Raw genomic sequence first — 18,150 nt, forward strand, 5'->3', positions numbered from 1 at the left:
AAACTCGCACATGGATCACCACAACAGAAACCTTTAGACGAGAGATTTGTTTTTTTTAATTTGTAGCAATCAAACGATAGGTACTAAGGATTCACAACAACACATCATTTTATTCAACTAATTGAGCTAAACTCTCTTGATAAACAAGAGATTAATTGCCGTAAGGGAATATGATTATATCTTGATGTTTTGATAATCCCTTCTCCAAGCTAACTTTAACCCATAAATTAAAATTTGCCACAACTCGCACCTGGAGAGGTCTTGCATGTATATTTGAATATTAGCTTCACATGGCCTCTCGCCACCACGAAAGCTTGTAACATTCTTGATGAGCAATTCAGCACCTCATCCAACGACCAAGTAACATTATTAAAAATGAAATCATTCCTTCAGGACTTAATTTCCTCAGCAGCCCACGCACCCTTCAGGAATCAGGACCATCCCATCGTCCAATCTCTTTAAACAAAGCTTCTAGATGTGTATTTCACACGTGATCCATAAAACACCTCAGAAGGATTTTCTTTTCACCATTTCAAAATTCAAACCATCGTTCTCCTATCTTTATCTCTCTGCCTGAAATTTTTTAGGTGTCTAACCTTTTTAATTTACTCTCTTATGTCTTTATTTTTAAACTGAATTTCGATAGTTTCTTTATAAAAAAAATCAATAATTAAAAATACTCTTATATAAAAAATTATTGGTTCATTATAAATTCAAAATCTAATTTATATAATTAAATAAATTTATTTAGAATAAATTACATTCACACTCTTAATGTTTTTAGTTAATTGCAACTAAATTTAATCCCTGCCCTGTCTTTCTCATTTAAGGTCTTTGTTGTGGCAAAAATAAAATAAAATAACTGAAATTCAGGCCTTAAAGAGAACAACCACAATAAGAGCAATGTTGTTGAGTGCTCATAGATTTCAACTATCATTCCCTTAGAAAGAGTTGCTTTGGTGTTGCTAATCAGACATAGTGATCAGTAAATTAAACATTGTATGCAAAACATTCCGAAAATTGTCTTTAAATCTTAGAACTTTTAGAGAAATCAACTTCGGTCTTGATGAAAATTTTGTTGTGTGAGATTAGCCATTATAAAAATTAAAAAGTCATGGAAGTTCAAGACAGTTGCTTCAATTTGTATGTTCCCGTTTCCATCTTTTTCTAAATGCTTGTGTGTGTGTGTGTGTGTATATCAAGATTGTAAATCTAGCAATTCTTTGAATTGAGACAAGGAAACAAGGTAAATGTATCATGAAAAGTAAAAAATTTACATCATTGTTGACTGGGAAGATGGATTTTGGTTTGGTACACAGATTGCACTCTTGATTCCAACAACACGATGTACTTATCAAGCATAGAGACCACAGCTTCAAACTCAGTTACCTGCTTCTCAATGCTATCAATCTGCTCGACATACTCGTTAAAGCTACCACTCTTGCATTTCAACTGCTCCACAAAAACCCTCAACCCTGAAGCCAAGTCACCAAACCCTTTGTACTCTTCTGCTACTCTTACATTCATCTTCTCCAAGAGCTCTAGATGATTATTTGTCCCCTAACACAAAAACTCGTCATATTATAACAAAATAAATAAATAATCACAATTGACTTTCCAAACAATGCCACATTTCAATTCACCAAGTGTTCCTTGAACAAATGAGAATTAGGATTTCAAAGAGGGAAGGAAGAAAAAATTTGGGGTTTCACCTGAAGCTCTGATTTGATCATGGTGGAAACGCTACTGAATAGACCATCAAGCGATTCAGCAAGTTCATCTTGCTTCCGATTTTGGGGTTCATCTTTCTTCATATTATCCATAGTTGGAGCATATATTCGACCAATTCACAAGAGAAGGGTAGTAATAACTGTGCGACCCAAGGTGACAATCAAACCAGGTGTTGTTTTTTAGGTCCAAACTGAAGTCATTTAAAAACAACAACCCAATGTAATTGCAAGCAAAGAAACCAAACACTAACTTAGTCTTCTGATAAATTGGATATGAGAAGTTGAGAAGTCTAAATATTACAGGGATTGTACTGATGACCACCATTCTGCTTCCAAAAAATATCCAGAGTCCCCTCATTTTGCTCATCTTAAATTTTAAGCATCATTCAAAAAGTCACAATTGACAATACAAGAAATAATTTCTCTGTTCACGAAATGATTTAGTGATTATTAAGATAGTTCAGAGTTCGGAAGCAAATCAAGCATAGCTAAAAGCTGACCTCAACAAAGGAAGGTGAGTGCAAGTACCGTCAACAATTAAATCAGACCACAAAATCGATAACAACTGCCACCCTCCCATATCTTTTATATAGCCTTAAAATAATGAATATCAATATGAGATGTTAATAGAGCTCATGAACTTCACTCTTCAAAAATTGTGATCATGCTATAAGTTAAATTCACCAGGATGGTACACTTGTCTTGTGGAACACCTTTGGCAGAGAGATTTCAGAGTATGACAATAACAAATCCAAGTACTGAAGCTGAAATATCTAAACTATAAGGATATGTATAAGAGTCATTTGTTAGTTACTTAAATGAATTTCAATTACTGATTGTAATCATTGAATTGATGAATTAACTAAGTGATACAAGAGTATTATAAGAACGTATTTTATATAAAAATCAGAAGCTCTGCCAGCTATGATTAATAGCTAATTACAATCACTAATTGAAATCCAATTAAGCAACTAACAGAAGCTGTTATACATATCATAATATAAACAGCACAAGCCCTAAAAAAAAAATCTTTCTCTAATAATCAAAATCATCTTATCTGTTCCCTTGGCAGAGATTCTTGAGCAAATGGAACAAAACCCAGATTGACCCATTAACAAATTAGTTCAAAAAATTCAAAACTTTCTTTGTGCCCGACTGATTAACCTAACACTAACAAGTGGATTATAAATTATTGTTATTTGGGGTCCCTCACTTTACTTTTTTTTTTTTCATGAAACAGATAACTTGAGAAGAAAAACAAGCAACTAATTAGAACTAGAAATTAAAAGCTGCATAGCTAGCAATCAGAAACGAAAACCGTTAACTCAAGATGAAAAGAAGTTGTATTCCAATTATTCAATTCAATCACGGAATCACAGCTTCTCTTCCTTCCAACCCAATTAATCAAAACTAAGGGAAATTCATGCATTAAGATGATGATCTCAGAAAAAATGGATGTACGAACCAGAAATCATTTCAATAACTGTCAATAAAATTATTATACTATGCAATGAAATGAAAAGGGTCATAACTCACCGAATCGGAAAGCTTAATTCGCATGGGATGAGTGCAGTGCAATGGGAAGCATGCTGATATTGGGGCAACCTTCCCTATGTAGGTTTTGCCTCAGTTTCGTCGATTCAGTTATGCGTTTTTCCTTCATTGGCTTTTTGTTCGAGTCTTGGCATATTTTTGTGATTTTAATTAGGCTTAATGGTAAAATTAGTTCTTCTATTTTATCTATTTCATTAAATTGATCTTACTCTTTAATTTCCTAATTTTTTAAAATTTATTATCTAAGTCTTATAGCTTATGACAGTTGATTAACGATTTATTGTAAATATTGATTAGATCACAAAGTTAGTCAATATTCTCTTAATAAATAAGAATTTAAATTTTTTTTAAGAAAAAACTAAAAATATAATTCTTGAAGTGAGAATCACATTTCTTTACCATTATATTTAATATATTTAATATAAAATATAAAATTCAAATTTTATTATTTTTTTAATATATTATATTTTTATAATTTCATATATTATCTTTTAAAATATAATATATAAGATTAAATTTTATTTTCACATAGAATATGGATATTTATATGAGTTTTATTTTTATTTTATATATTATATTTATCTTTTAAAATAATATTTATGATTTAGTGACAATATTTTTTATCTATATTAAGATATTCATGTTATTTATGATAATATAAATTAAAAAAATATTATCAATAAATTACATACATAAATATTTTTAAAAATAAAAAATATTGTCATTTTATTTAATTACGTATCTTTACTATATAGTTTAATTCTTTAAAAAAATTGCATAACTGATTAAATATATAAATGAAAAATACTATTATAATAAATAACAAGAATATCTTAACATAGATAAAAAAATACTATCATTAAATCACATATATAAATATTTTAAAAGATAATAAAATACTATCATTTTGTGACATTATAATTTATATAAAAAATATACATTAAAGATGAATTTTGTATTATATCATTACGGTATAAAATAAGTTTTGAATAATGTAATAAAAAATACATAGGATTATAAAAATATAATATATAAAATAAAAATAAAATTTATATAAGTATAAATGTTCTAATTTACGCGAAAACATAATTTAATCTTATATATTATTATATTTTAAAAGATAACATATAAGATTATAAAAATATAATAAATTAAAAAAGAATAAAGTTTGAATTTTGAACTATTTTCGCATAAAACTTATATTAATACTTTATTTTGTGTAAAATACTAAAATGAGCATTTGGATGTAGTGGTAATGGAGTGTGCTTTTCACTTCAAAGACCACGATTCTAGTCATTTCTTATGCATTTTAGGACAGATTTTATAATTAAGTCTTTTAATTATCATTTGTGTGGCTTTTTTAAAAATAAGATTTAATATCACTTTTGGTTGATTATATTTCATTTTCCGTTAGACATAGCGTGTTTCATAATTGTTTTGCTTTGATACATTATGTTTTAAAAGTTTCACTATTATTCTTTATGTTTTCAAAATGTATGGTTTTTTAAAGTTCTTATTTTATAAGAAAATATTGGTCAACTTTCTAGTGTAATAAATGTTTAAAGTTTAAGAGTAAGTCAAAATCATATCTAGGAACTTGAGGTAGTTAATTAAAAAAATAGGAAGACCAATTTGGTGAAATAGGCAAAATAGGAGAACAGATTTTGCAATTAAGTCTTTTAATTATCGTTTGTGTGGTTTTTTTTAAAATAAGGTTTAATATCACTTTTGGTCGATTATATTTTATTATTTCATTTTGATATATTAAATTTTAAAAGTTTCATTTTGATAATTTATGTTTTCAAAATATCATTTTGGTCTTTTTTTCAATTTTCTGTTAGAAATAGTGTTATCTTAACTTTTAAGTTTTAAAATGGTTTAATGTTATTTTTGGTTCATTATACTTCACATTTATTTCACTTTGATACATTATGTTTTAAAATTTTCACTATTATCCTTTATGTTTTCAAAATGTATGATTTTTTTCTTTTTTCAATTTTTCATTAGAAATGGTTAATGTTCGTTAGTATTTTAAATTTTAAAAATAGTTAAGTTAACATAATGACAACAAAAAATCGCCAATATCTTTTTCATTTAAAAAATTAAAAATCACTAAGTAAATGAAGAAAAGATGGATCTGAAATCATGAACAGCAACCTTCACACTCATGACAACAACAACAACAACAAAAATATTAATAATAATTATTATCTTCATTTAATTTAATTATTTAATAACAATAATAATTTTATTTACCAATTATTCTCAATCACCATGAGTAAGGTTCCTTTCTCCTTTCACGGCTCCGCCTCTCACCGTTGACCTAAAAATACTACTATCCCACCCCGCTTCCCTCTCCACCGCAACTTCCCTAGGCAGCTGGAATTGACACCTCACCTAACAACAACAATCATCGCCACCATCAAAGTAGCGCGTTGACGAAGGCGAAGAAGAAGACAGTCAACACTCAATTGTGGATGAGGTTTGATTAGTCAGACCTGTCACATTCATCTTCTAAAGAAATGTACTATTCAATCGCTCTTCGTAATGCCCATCTTCACCCGATGTACTTGTAGATGTTAGATGAAAAATCATCTACTTGTCAGGTCCAACCATACATGACAATGGAAGTCTTGCTCATAGACCTCACAAAAAATCACATTATAACTTCCTTGTTTAGATCTAGGTTAAATTGTTGAGTTAGGATCATGTTTTTTCCTTTCATCGAAGAAAAGTCTTACTCCGATCTCCCCTACTTTTGTTTTCAATAACATAGTTGTATGAAAGGTTTTGGTTTTCTTGTGAGGAGTATAAGAATTTTTAGTGGTTCCAATGAGATTATGTGTTGACGTCATTTGATCTATATGGTGCTGCATTTACCATTTTAGATCTGAAAGAGGTTGGAAGAGATGATGATTTCTTTAGTTGTTTATTTTTTAAAAAATAAAATAAAGATAGTGGCGGATTTTAGCCTTTACTATGTAAAGTTAATTATTCTAAAATGTTTAATGTCATTTTTTATCCATTATGTTTCGCTGTTGTTTCGCTTTGGTATACTAAATTTTAAAAGTTTCATTATGATCTTTTATGTTTTCAAAATGTATCATTTTGGTCATTTCTTAGAATTTAAAAGTTAATAGAACTCTAAATTTCTAAGGAAACATGAAAAAAAGATCAAAATGATACATTTCAAAATATAAAAGACCATCATAAAAATTTTAAAACTTAATATATCAAAGTGAAACAACTGTCAAACATAATAAACCAAAAATGACATTAAACATTTTAGTAATGATTTAAGATTTTAACATGATTTTTTAATTAAAATTTTTCCTACTATTTTAGTTTTTGCATTTTAAAAAATTCTTAATTTTTATTAAATAATTAATTTTATATACATTTATTATTTATTTATTTTTACATTTGATTAATTAAATTACTTGTTAAAATTACCTTAAATTAATATGTTAAGTTTAGTGTTTAATTGGACCAAAATAAAGAAAATAAATATTTTAAAATATTTAATGTCATTTTTGGTCCTTTATATTTCACAATTGTTTTGTTTTGGTAAATTAAGTTTTAAAAATTTTAATATGATTTTTTTATGTTTTTAAAATATATCATTTTGATCCTTTCTTCAAATTTAAAAGTTAATAGAACTCTTAACCTTGCTAACAAAGAAATGAAAAAAAAGATTAAATTGATACATTTTGAAATATAGAAGACCATGATAAAGATTTTAAAACTTAACATATCAAAGCGAAACAACCGTGAAACATAATAAACTAAAACTCACAAATGTGGAGCAAAATATGATCTATTTGACTTATTCTTCATTTTTGTATTCAAAAGCTAATCTCCAATTCGTAAAGAAGAGAGATAATTGAAGTTGGCTTTAATACCATGTTAAGAAAATGGAATCTGATGATTTTTATTGGTATGAGACAGTAAATAAATACATGATTCTTTCTATCATCTCTCCATGATTATCGAAGACAAAATATCAAAATAAAATCACAAATAAAAAAAATATATATATAAGGATTTTGATCAATTACAATTCAAATCATAACTAATCCCTACAATTAATGGATTCTAAGAGTTCCCACCTGAAATCCAAACACATCATATCTACCCAAGCTTTGCAGCTAGATGTCATTGGAGGAAATAGGTAAATGCTTCACGTAGATACAATTTTTCCCAATCATCTCCTGGTTTTTTGTTTAGTCTTACTTACAATAATAGTCTTTAAGCTAAAAACTACAATAATCTAATTATAAACTATTTTTTGAACACAAAATAAACCCAATAAACAATTAATATAAAATAAAACACTTGGGTAGAGGCAACCCCCTACTATTAGATTTTGATCCCACAAGCACCTTCGGCTGTCAGATGATGTGTTGTATTTCATTCTATCTTTCGCTTACTTTTCATGCTTAGATTGCATGCATTCCATGGTAACTTAAGTTTAGATTCATGAATAAATCTCTTAGTTTTTTTTTTCCTTTTCAAACATTGTTATGCTTTTTGGTGTGCTTTTGGTTGTAGGAAGTTATCTTAGCATGAAAACCATGATGTTCTTAAAGAAAAATGAAAGAAGCAGATGCCACATGGGCGTGACAACTCCCTACAGCAGTGTGGGTGCTCCTGACTACCAATTTCTCTTCCAGTGCTCTACCTATATAGAGGAATAAGTTTGTAACTTTTATTAATAAATTTGATATTAGTTTACAGTGATATATATACAAGTGAACAGCCCTAATATGTAGTGAATCAAGCTACCAATCTCCTAATAATTCTCAACAAATCAGAATTGGAAATAACAGATTTGCACGGCTAAATAATTAAAGGAATTGAAAACTAATTATTATGATTGATATCCTCCCGCAAGTTGTATAATCTGGATGAGAGATGCAACTTGGACAGTAGCGATTCGAACCGAGGGCGAAGTAGGGACTTTGTTAGAATATCAGCAAGTTGATCATCGGTAGACACAAAAGACACTTGAAACTTGCCATGTTGAACATGTTCTCGGACAAAGTGGTAGGCTAAGGCTATATGTTTCATCCGAGAGTGGAAGACAGGATTAGCACTGAGATTTGTGGCACCAAGATTGTCACAGTATATGACTGGATTGGCAGTGGGCATGTGACCAAGTTCTGTGAACAAGGAAAGAACCCATAATAGTTCACTAGCCGTGTCAGCCAAGGCTTTGTATTCTGCTTCAGTTGATGATCGAGCAACAGAACGTTGTTTGCGGGAGCTCCAGGAGATGGGAGTGTTACCGAGATACAACAAGTAACCAGTGGTTGAAACATAATCATCCTTGTCACCAGCCCAATCAGCATCCGAGTAGGCATGAAAGGTCAAAGGAGCAGTCGTTGAGATGAAGACTCCTTTGTCACAAGAGTCCGCCAAATATCGGAGCACTCGTTTGAGTGCAGACCAATTCGCCGTTCTTGGATTTTGCATGAACTGTGCGAGTTTGTTAGTGCTGAAGGCGATGTCTGGACGTGTAAGACTCAAGTATTGAAGGCTTCCAACCAGTGTGCGGTACTCCTTTGGAGAGGGTAGGAGATCACCAGAATCCTTAAGTAATTGAACACTCGCTGACAAAGGAGTGGATGTTGGTTTTGTATTTGTCATGCCTGATTTATGTAGCAGATCAATGATATATTTCCTTTGTGAAAGAAACATTCCTGCAGCGGAAGGAATTACTTCGACACCCAAGAAATAACTGAGACATCCAAGATCTTTTAACGAAAACCGAGCAGCAAGTGTGGCAATGAGTTTGGACAGCTCTGCAGATGAATTTCCAGTCATAATTATATCATCAACATATACTAATAAGTAAAGTGTAACCTCTGGTTTTTGGTAGATGAAAAGAGATGCATCTGCAGTGGAATTGACAAAACCAAGGGAGAGCAGGAATACGCGAAGCTCCGTATACCAGGCGCGGGGTGCTTGCTTCAGCTCATAGAGTGCCTTTTTGAGGTGACAAACATGATCAGGAAAGTTTTTGTTGATAAAACCAGGTGGTTGTATCATGAAGACTTCATCCTTAAGTGTCCCTTGAAGAAATGCATTGTTGACATCAAGCTGACGTATGGGCCACCCTTGACGAACTGCAAGAGTTAGGACAATGCGAATGGTCACCGGTTTAACAACGGGGCTAAAAGTTTCTGTATAGTCCCAACCAGAGCGTTGGTGAAACCCTTTGGCGACTAACCGAGCCTTGTAACGATCCGTCTGGATTTCGTTTGATTCGAAATACCCATTTACAGCCAACCAAATTTTAATCAGAGGACCGACTGACAAGATCCCAAGTGTTGTTGTGGTGTAAGGCATCAAATTCGGCTTGCATGGCTGAGCGCCAATCAGGGTTGCGAAGGGCCTGGGTGATGGTGTTGGGTTCAATGGGAGAGGAGGCTTGGACATGGAGATTAAGCTTTTGGATGGGTTTGATAATGTTGTTTTTAGACCGAGTGATGATCCCACCTCCATTTGGGTTGACAATGGTTTGGGGTGGTGGAGCAGAGAGTTGCGGGGATGATTGTGAGGTTGGAGGAGGAGATTGAGTGGGGTTTGTGGGTTTGGTGGAGGACTGGGCCATATATGGGGAGTTGGTGATGGATGGGGAGGAAGGGGCAGGAGATGAATCTTCCGGTGGGTTCATGGGTTGTAAGATGGAGAGTTGAAGTGGGCCTGTTTGTTGCTCCGGACTTGGACTAGCGTGAGTTACTAGGGAGTTGAACGGGAATTCAGATTCAACGAACTTCACATGCCGAGAGGTGTAGATCCTTCCTGTTGTGGGATCGAGACACAAATATGCATGTTGATCAGCCGAGTAACCTACAAAAACACACATAGCAGACTTTGGTGCAAGTTTATGGTTAGCATATGGTTTAATCCAGGGAAAACACAAACATCCAAAACACTTTAACTTATGATAATCCGGACTAATGTTGAGCAATTTAGAATAGGGTGATTGGTACCCAAGAATTGGAGTTGGGAGGCGATTTATGAGATAAGCGGCGGTGGTCATGGCGTGAGGCCAATAGGTGAGGGGCAAGCCCGAGTGATGGAGAAGAGAGAGACCGGTTTCAGCAATGTGACGATTCCGGCGTTCTGAAATTCCATTATGTTCAGGTGTATGAGGTGGCGTTGTATGATGACTTATACCATGATTTAGTAAAAAAGGGCGAAGACCAATATATTCGCCACCATTGTCTGTGTAAAGAATTTTTATTTTGTGATGATAGAAATTTTCAACTAGCGATTTAAATTTGGGAAATATAGTTTGCACATCAGATTTTCGTTTCATTGGATATAGCCAAATATAGCGAGTAAAATGATCAACAAACATGCAATAATAGCGAAGACCATCAATTGATAAAATAGGAGAAGTCCAGACATCAGAGAAAATTATTTCTAATGGATAACAAGATTTAAGAGTGGATTCATGGAATGGAAGTTTATGACTTTTGCTAATTTGACACGAGTTACAATCGGATTGCGGAAATTTATCTGAGCCTAAGGAAAAATGTTTCTGAACAAATTTGAAAATAGAAGATGAAGGGTGCCCAAGCCTATGATGCCATGATGCAGAGGATTCTGTTCGAACCGTGTGAACGGAGGGTGAGGTGGCGGGCCAGAGATAGAGTCCATCCACACATGAGCCTTTATGGGTTGTGTGACCCGTCTGCAAGTCCTTCACATAAAAAGAGTTTGGCAGGAAAACAACAGCAGAGTTGGTTTGTTGGGTAAGTTTAGAGACAGAGATTATTTTTTGTTTCATGGAAGGAACACACAAAGCATTAGACAAGGATAAATCATTAAGTAAAAGTGTTCCAGAATGAGTGATGTTTAAACCTGAACCATTACCCATAAACAGTGAGTCAGGACCAGTGTACGGATGATGAAGCGCCAGATTATTGAGATCATTGGTTACGTGATGTGTCGCTCCACTGTCAAACAGAAAATCATGTTGCGATGGGCCGGCAGTTGCAGTATTGACCTGAACCTGTCCAGTGTGAGCCGGAGAGTTACGAGGTGGCGGTGGGACACTAGGATGCTGCTGCTGGAAGGTTTTGCACTGAGAGAGAACATGACCTTTGATGTTGCACCACTGACAGCGGCCGAGAAAAGGTTTGCGAGATGCTTTGGCATAGGTGTTTTTGAGAAGGATCCAGAGATCATGCGAGGTCTTGGTTTGAGACACTAGGGAGGCCACTTCATTAGAGAGAGTGGTGAGGAGAGCACCATATATAAGGCGGTCCTGTCGACGCCAGGTTTGGTAAGTAGGATTCTGAGTTGTTACCGGAAGTGATGCAGTGGTGGGGGTCGTTTCCGACGGAGTCGGCGTCGAAGATGTTGGAGCGGTGAGGATCGTTTCTGACGGCGCAGGAAAAGATCCATCTGGATATTGGAGGAGATCATAGCCATCAAGGAGAGCTTCAACTTGTTGTTTCCAATTAGGATAATTGTTGGGAAGAAGTTTGGTGACATTGGTGAAAGTGATGCAAGCAAGGGGTTTGGATGGCTCATGGAGGTTGGGAACGAAGGAGTTGTTGTCGGCCATGGGAGGCAAGGGTGGGGAACGACGTCCTTAATTGAAGAAATAGGGAATTGGTGGATCGTTTAGGCTGATACCATATAGAGGAATAAGTTTGTAACTTTTATTAATAAATTTGATATTAGTTTACAGTGATATATATACAAGTGAACAGCCCTAATATGTAGTGAATCAAGCTACCAATCTCCTAATAATTCTCAACAAATCAGAATTGGAAATAACAGATTTGCACAGATTTGCACGGCTAAATAATTAAAGGAATTGAAAACTAATTATTATGATTGATAACCTACACCCTTGTGGATTGAGCTACTATTATGGACGGATTCTAGATGCAATTCCTCGTACAACACGCCTCCCACACCTCTGTTGATTGAGCCACAATGTTGTGGGTGAACCTGACCTGCAATTTCTTTCCCAGCATGCCTCCCACATCTCTATGGGCGTAACCACACCAGTGTGGGGCGGGTCAACTTTTTATTTATGAATTTTTAAATGTTTATTTTCAATTAGGCTTGGACATATGTCTTCATTTTTTAAGTTTTTAAATAGACCTTTTGATGAGAGAATGGATTCTAGACTGAACACTCTTGTGACGGCTTAGGATTGAAGATCATCTTCCTTTTGATTCTTTCAATTTGCCTATTTTCAATTTCTATTTCTTTTGGGTTTCTATAATGACTATGTTCAAGTAAAATCCTATTTTCTAGGATCGAGTAAAACCCTATTTTCTAGAATTGGGGCTCAGCCCTTGGAAACCAATTTGGTTTAATTGAAATTTCGTTTGTTTCTATTTGTGTTTATCTTGTTCATTTATTGAATGTGAAACACTTGATCAACATTTTTTATAATTTTAGACAATGGGAAAAGAACTAAAATATGAACCTAATTGTTAAAAACCGCTTTGAACCATGAAAGTAAGTTTGATACTTTGAGGTTCAACAAATTAACACTGTTCATAAAATGTCTAATTAAACATAAATATCACAAAAGAGTAAATTCAATTAAGCATGTTTTCATATCTTGAAAGAGAATGTAGTTTAATTTGGGCTAATGTGCCTTCGTACAGAATTAAATAGAGTAATTGGTTAGTCGATTAAGCAAATTGGAACCCATGGTGCGAAAAATCTTAATGCTGGAAGTTTTCTCATAATTTAATTTTATTCATTTAAAATATTGCTTTATCTTGATTTCTTTAATCAAATTTCTAAATCTTTTTCCAATCATTTAGTTTCTATTATTAGAACGATACGTACGCCTGCGGTAACGTATCATCAGACTGCAAAATCATTATGGCAAACTACTGAGACTAAAAAATTTGACAAGCTCGTTTCAATTGGAAAAAAAAAAAAAAAAACTATTACTGCTGTAGAGCAAATTACATGTTCATACGTCCATACCCGAAGAATAGAATCAAACTCAAGGCATCTATGTTAGCATGTCCAGAAAGACTTAGATTATTAACTTGAACTCGAGGGTGATTTTAGCGGTACATGATCTAACATGGTTAAATTACTTTCCTATCTATTTCTTTAGAAAACAAATCGGGTACAATGAAACATTTACCTAACCCCAGACACCCCACCAACCGATCATATATATATATTGGGGGAATCAAAAAAGGTTAAAGGCCAGGGTAGGCTACCTCATTCCAAGGCCATGGCATGACGCAGGCCATGGCAAAGGCAGCCAATCAAATAATTAATGAGAAAAATACAAGCTCTGCATATACGCTCCACCATCTTCATTATGCATGAGTCGCTGTGGGCCTGAAACAATCAATATTGCATAATCCAACCGATCTCACCATCTCCCCAAAACTGCAACCACAAAACAGAAAAATAAAGTCAAATAACATTGCTACTGCAGCATTTGAACTCACTACATTGGACATGGTTTATATCTCACCGGTCAATGCTATTTCTAGCTTTTTCGGGTATATCTGATCCATTAAATGACTTCTCAGGGTGATCTATACTGTTTCTTGATTTATCTCTCCTGTCTACGCTGGCTCTTGACTTCTCTTTACGGTCTGTGCTTGCACTAGGCTTTTCTTTCTGATCAATACTCTTCAAATTCTCCTTTTGATCCATGCTGAGTCTGGATTTCTCTCGAAAGTCTATGCTGTTCCTAGGTTTGTCAAGTTGATCCGGAATAAGATCAGATCCAGTTTTTTGATGCGGTGACTTCTCAATGACTGTGATGAATTTCTTGAGGTGCTTTATATATTGAGGGTAAAGCTCCAAATCACAGTGATTTCCTCCTTTAATCCATAAGGGCTCGTACTTTTGTTTACAATTTTCCCAAAGTTGCTTCCCATGGGAGCAATCCACTACATCATCAGCTGTTCCCTAAAGTATAAAAGGCAATACAAAGAACAATCTCAGTATATAAACACGGTTGAAAGTTGAACCACAACCTTTTGTAGCATTATACAATTCATATGCTCACTTATTATGTAGTTGAGAGATGAAAAACCATTCTAACCCATAAATATGTTCCCAAATATCTAAATTAAATAAATAGATTGGCCATATGAATGCAACTCGTAAGCTCACTTACAACACAGATTACCAGTTAAAGAAACATTCTAACCCATAAATATATTCCCAAATATGTAAGATAAATAAACAGGCTAAATGTTTATCATAAGCATATAATTGGTGCAAGCAAATTTGAGAAAGACACATTGTGTTTGAAAAATGCATATAGGAAACTCAATCAAGCATCAGCAACAACAATGGTCAAGAATCAACTATTGACAACCTAATTCATAATCAGAATAGCTCCAAATAATATTAACAAGTTCATACGGCTCAGTATTATGTGGGAATAAGAACATGTAAAGAAACCAAAACAATATAAGTTAGGAACAATTAGGATGCGAAAGTGACCTAGTGCATGAGGCTCCTTCCTATTGGGGTTTGGGGAGAGAAGATGTATGCAAATAAATAGTTAATAAACAAAAGCAACTGTAGAAAATACATCATATAATTACTCCAAAATCGCAGCCTCTTCTATGCAATGGTATATCTAGTTTTAACTAAAAATATAAGTGACAGCAGTCAGAAATGAGAAGAATACTCACATGAATCACAAGAACAGGACAATTCACTAAGGGGATTTTATCAATGTTCTGCGTCAAAAGAAGACCAATAATATTAAAATGGATGAAAAGTGAACATTATGAATTATGATTCACCAATTTAGCATTGATATAGGTAAAACCTTATAAATGTCAAACCAGTATGTGCGCTTCACAGAATACATGACACGAAGGCCCGATAAGATTGGACTGTGGAGAATCACAGCCCTAAGGTTTGGTAAACGAGAAGCCAAATCTATAGTGGGTCCGCTACCAACAGATTGCCCATACAGAACAATATCTTCCTCTTTCGCCCCATACTTCTCCTGCAGGCATTTATAAACAGCTTCTATATCTGCATAAGTGTTCTGCTCACTAGGCTGTCCAAAAAGAAATATATCAAATTGTTAAATTCAAGCTACCTAGCATGAAGCAATCTCACAATGTTCTATACCCCTTTTTTTCTTATCCCCTTCTATCTTTACTAAATTTTGAGTATATTCCTCTTCCCTCCATTAAGACTTAAAATATATTCTCCCTCCCTTTTTTCTAAATATGCACTTCTCCCCTAAGAGATGAATGAGTTACACTTTAATCATTTTCATTATATAGGAACTTGTTAAAAATGGTGAATAATTATGAATGTCTCCTAATGATATTCAATTTTATTTACAACTTTCAGAGTCACCAAGAACTAATTTGAACATCCTATTATTGATTTTAGTATTTTAGAGGATAGAATATCAGAATGAAGTTTTAAATACCTTTATTAACTTTGAAAATTCATTTACATTAAAATGAACTCGAACATAACACACAATAATTTAAAACTTTGTAAATCTGCCTACCAAAAATTCACTCCTATATTATACATTAGAATATCCAATCTAAAGAGTGAAATTGTCACTATCCTTACTCTCTTGGATTTCAATTAGACAATGTCAATATTCTCTATCTTATTTCCGTTGGATGTGCACTACTTCCAAAACTAGCCAAAAAAATTCTTTTAACCATCTCAAACTACTGTCCTTATATCTCTATTTATATACTCGATTTTCTTTACTGCATATCCCTTTTAATATTTTATTTCTGTTTCTAAATGAATTTTCTATGATTTTTAAAGTGAAATTAATCAAATTATCAATAGTTAGAAAAACTTTAAATCACAATTTAAAATGTTTATTGCAAATCTAAAATGTAATTTTTATATTCACCGATAATTAATATGAATTTTAACATATTTATACATTAAAAAAATATTTATTTATTATAAATTTCATTTACTTATATAAAATAAACATTCATCTTGTAGAATACACAAGCTAAAATACAAAGTATACTAATAATCAGCACCATCACTCAACAGAAATAAAAAGAACAAATATGCATACCTTCCCAGACGACTGCCCATATCCAGAATAGTCATAACTAGAGGGGGAAACAAAAAAGACATTTATCAGAAATTGTCATATTAGGTGCACAAAATTCAGAATGGAAGGACCGGTAAAATCCTTAATGGCAATTATGTATTTCAAGAACGCACGTGATAATTCCCATTTTTCCGGAAAAATAATAAGACTATGTTACATCTCTCGCCACCTAATTTTGCTATTCGAGAAATTATTATTCAGTCAAGTCACTAATTCAGTAAAAAGTCTAACACGAAACAGTTCCAAAAATTCAATTTCAAACACTGAATTAAAAAAAATCAAAAGAAAAAAAAGTAAATTTACATAAATAACTGTACCAAAAATATATACATAAACAAGTAAATAAAAAAAAAAGAAGGAAAAGTAGAAACTGACCCCATGAGGTTAATTCGGAGGTGGATACTGAGTTCGCTGAACAACTCGTACATCTGACCCAGATCAGCGGCGTTTCCGTGCGAGTAAAGCAAAGTCAACGACGCCGTTGGGTTCTTTATGTACATCGCCACAACGATGTTCCCCCTCTCCGTTCTCACCTTCAATACGTCCACGTTCTCCCTCAGAGCCACCTCCGCCATCCGCGCCCTCCCCTCCGCCTCCTCCGCCACCGTGTACGACGGCGGATCAGGCGGAAAAAACGCGAACTTCGCCGCCATCGACGACGTCACCGCTCCCATCGAAACGCCAAAAGAGAATTGTTTTAAAAATAAATAAATTTAAGAAAGAAAAAAGAAGAAGAACGTTAGTTAGGTTAATTTTGAAAGAGTGAAGCGCGATTTTGAGAGTGGAAGGTTCTGGAGTCGGGAGAGGATATAAGAATATGATTATGGGAATTGGGGAGTGTTTGTTTTGTTGGAGCGGAATTGCGATGCGACAAACGCAAAAGGAAATTTGTGTTTTTTTAACGTTTTATTTTTAGGGTTTTTGTTTTTTGTTTTTTGGTTTGGGATTTTGCTGTTGAGTTTTGAATTGAATGAGCTGAGGTAAGGAGCGTTGGTTTTTTATTATTATTATTATATTATTAGTACCAAATACCTATTAATTAATTTTATTAATAATTATTTTTTATTGAAAAATATGAATGAATACTTTGACATGTAATATCTTTACTTAAAAGCTTGTGAAATTTGATTTGGTTTAATTGATTGGATTGCTCCAATGGAAATTAGTGGTATAATTAAACCAATTTTATTATTAGATAGATCATGTAATTGAGTTGGGATGATTCGACAATATTTGATCGATCAGATCACTTGATCTTAATTATACTAATTTAACTCGATCGATTTTATAAAAAAAATCACTTTTACAATATTATTTTAATGTCTCTATTATTAATTGTTATTTTACATTTTAAAATATAAATAAACTTTTATTATTTAAATAATATTAATCATATACTTATATATAATTTTAAATTTTTAATATATATCAAATAAAAAAACCAACTACTAATTGACTGGTTGGATCACTTATCCTGACCTATCGATCCGATCGATGATTACACCAAATTTGACAACTATCCCAAGAATAAAATTTAATACGCCCATACCAACTATTTATCCATCCTTGATAGGGAAGCATGGGGTTTTAGGAGAGAGAGGTTTTGGCGCGGACGAGGAAGGTGGTGGCACGTGCGAGAGAAGGGAATGATTGGGTGGGAGGGCGATGTTTCAGAGACAAACGGTCATGCTTCATCAATGTTCACCACGTGTCCGTTATGGTTTTCTGCTGCTTTTGAATTGGGTCTCTCATCTCTCTGTTGTTTCCCATAGT

At 33.3% G+C, this 18,150-nt stretch overlaps 2 protein-coding genes across 4 annotated transcripts; both read right to left on the minus strand.

Moving 5' to 3' along the window:
* Window positions 1-1,198: 1,198 nt before the first annotated feature.
* Window positions 1,199-3,413, minus strand: LOC114381193 (biogenesis of lysosome-related organelles complex 1 subunit 2-like). Of its 3 annotated transcripts, XM_028340389.1 has the most exons (5): window positions 3,267-3,406; window positions 2,231-2,324; window positions 2,032-2,097; window positions 1,713-1,921; window positions 1,199-1,560 (listed from the first exon to the last, which is right to left on the minus strand). In XM_028340389.1, the coding sequence occupies exons 4-5, from the start codon at window positions 1,821-1,823 to the stop codon at window positions 1,279-1,281; spliced, it is 393 nt and encodes a 130-aa protein (XP_028196190.1). In that variant the 5' UTR covers window positions 1,824-1,921; window positions 2,032-2,097; window positions 2,231-2,324; window positions 3,267-3,406; the 3' UTR covers window positions 1,199-1,278. The 3 variants fall into 3 exon arrangements, with proteins under 3 accessions (XP_028196190.1, XP_028196191.1, XP_028196189.1); XM_028340390.1 differs by lacking the exons at window positions 2,032-2,097; window positions 2,231-2,324 and having other exon boundaries at window positions 1,713-1,870; window positions 3,267-3,413; XM_028340388.1 differs by lacking the exons at window positions 2,032-2,097; window positions 2,231-2,324 and having other exon boundaries at window positions 3,267-3,410.
* Window positions 3,414-13,202: 9,789 nt separating this feature from the next.
* On the minus strand, window positions 13,203-17,312 carry LOC114380899 (alpha/beta hydrolase domain-containing protein 17B-like). The gene is made up of 6 exons (XM_028340013.1): window positions 16,753-17,312; window positions 16,339-16,375; window positions 15,091-15,327; window positions 14,951-14,998; window positions 13,771-14,213; window positions 13,203-13,682 (listed from the first exon to the last, which is right to left on the minus strand). The coding sequence occupies exons 1-6, from the start codon at window positions 17,049-17,051 to the stop codon at window positions 13,610-13,612; spliced, it is 1,137 nt and encodes a 378-aa protein (XP_028195814.1). The 5' UTR covers window positions 17,052-17,312; the 3' UTR covers window positions 13,203-13,609.
* Window positions 17,313-18,150: the final 838 nt, after the last annotated feature.

The sequence above is a fragment of the Glycine soja genome, chromosome 13, assembly GCF_004193775.1.
Source record: "Glycine soja cultivar W05 chromosome 13, ASM419377v2, whole genome shotgun sequence".
NCBI lineage: Eukaryota > Viridiplantae > Streptophyta > Magnoliopsida > Fabales > Fabaceae > Glycine > Glycine soja.

Bases quoted from the DNA above. Each gene is read 5' to 3' on its own strand.
- LOC114380899 (XM_028340013.1), bottom strand. From the start codon at position 17,051: ATGGGAGCGGTGACGTCGTCGATGGCGGCGAAGTTCGCGTTTTTTCCG. The intron at 15,328-16,338 runs GTATGCATATTT...CTTTTTGGACAG, and splicing joins ATGGGCAGTCGTCTGGGAAG to CCTAGTGAGCAGAACACTTA. The intron at 14,999-15,090 runs GTTTTACCTATA...CTTTTGACGCAG, and splicing joins ACTGGTTTGACATTTATAAG to AACATTGATAAAATCCCCTT.
- LOC114381193 (XM_028340390.1), bottom strand. From the start codon at position 1,823: ATGGATAATATGAAGAAAGATGAACCCCAAAATCGGAAGCAAGATGAA. The intron at 1,561-1,712 runs GTGAAACCCCAA...TTTTTGTGTTAG, and splicing joins TGATCAAATCAGAGCTTCAG to GGGACAAATAATCATCTAGA.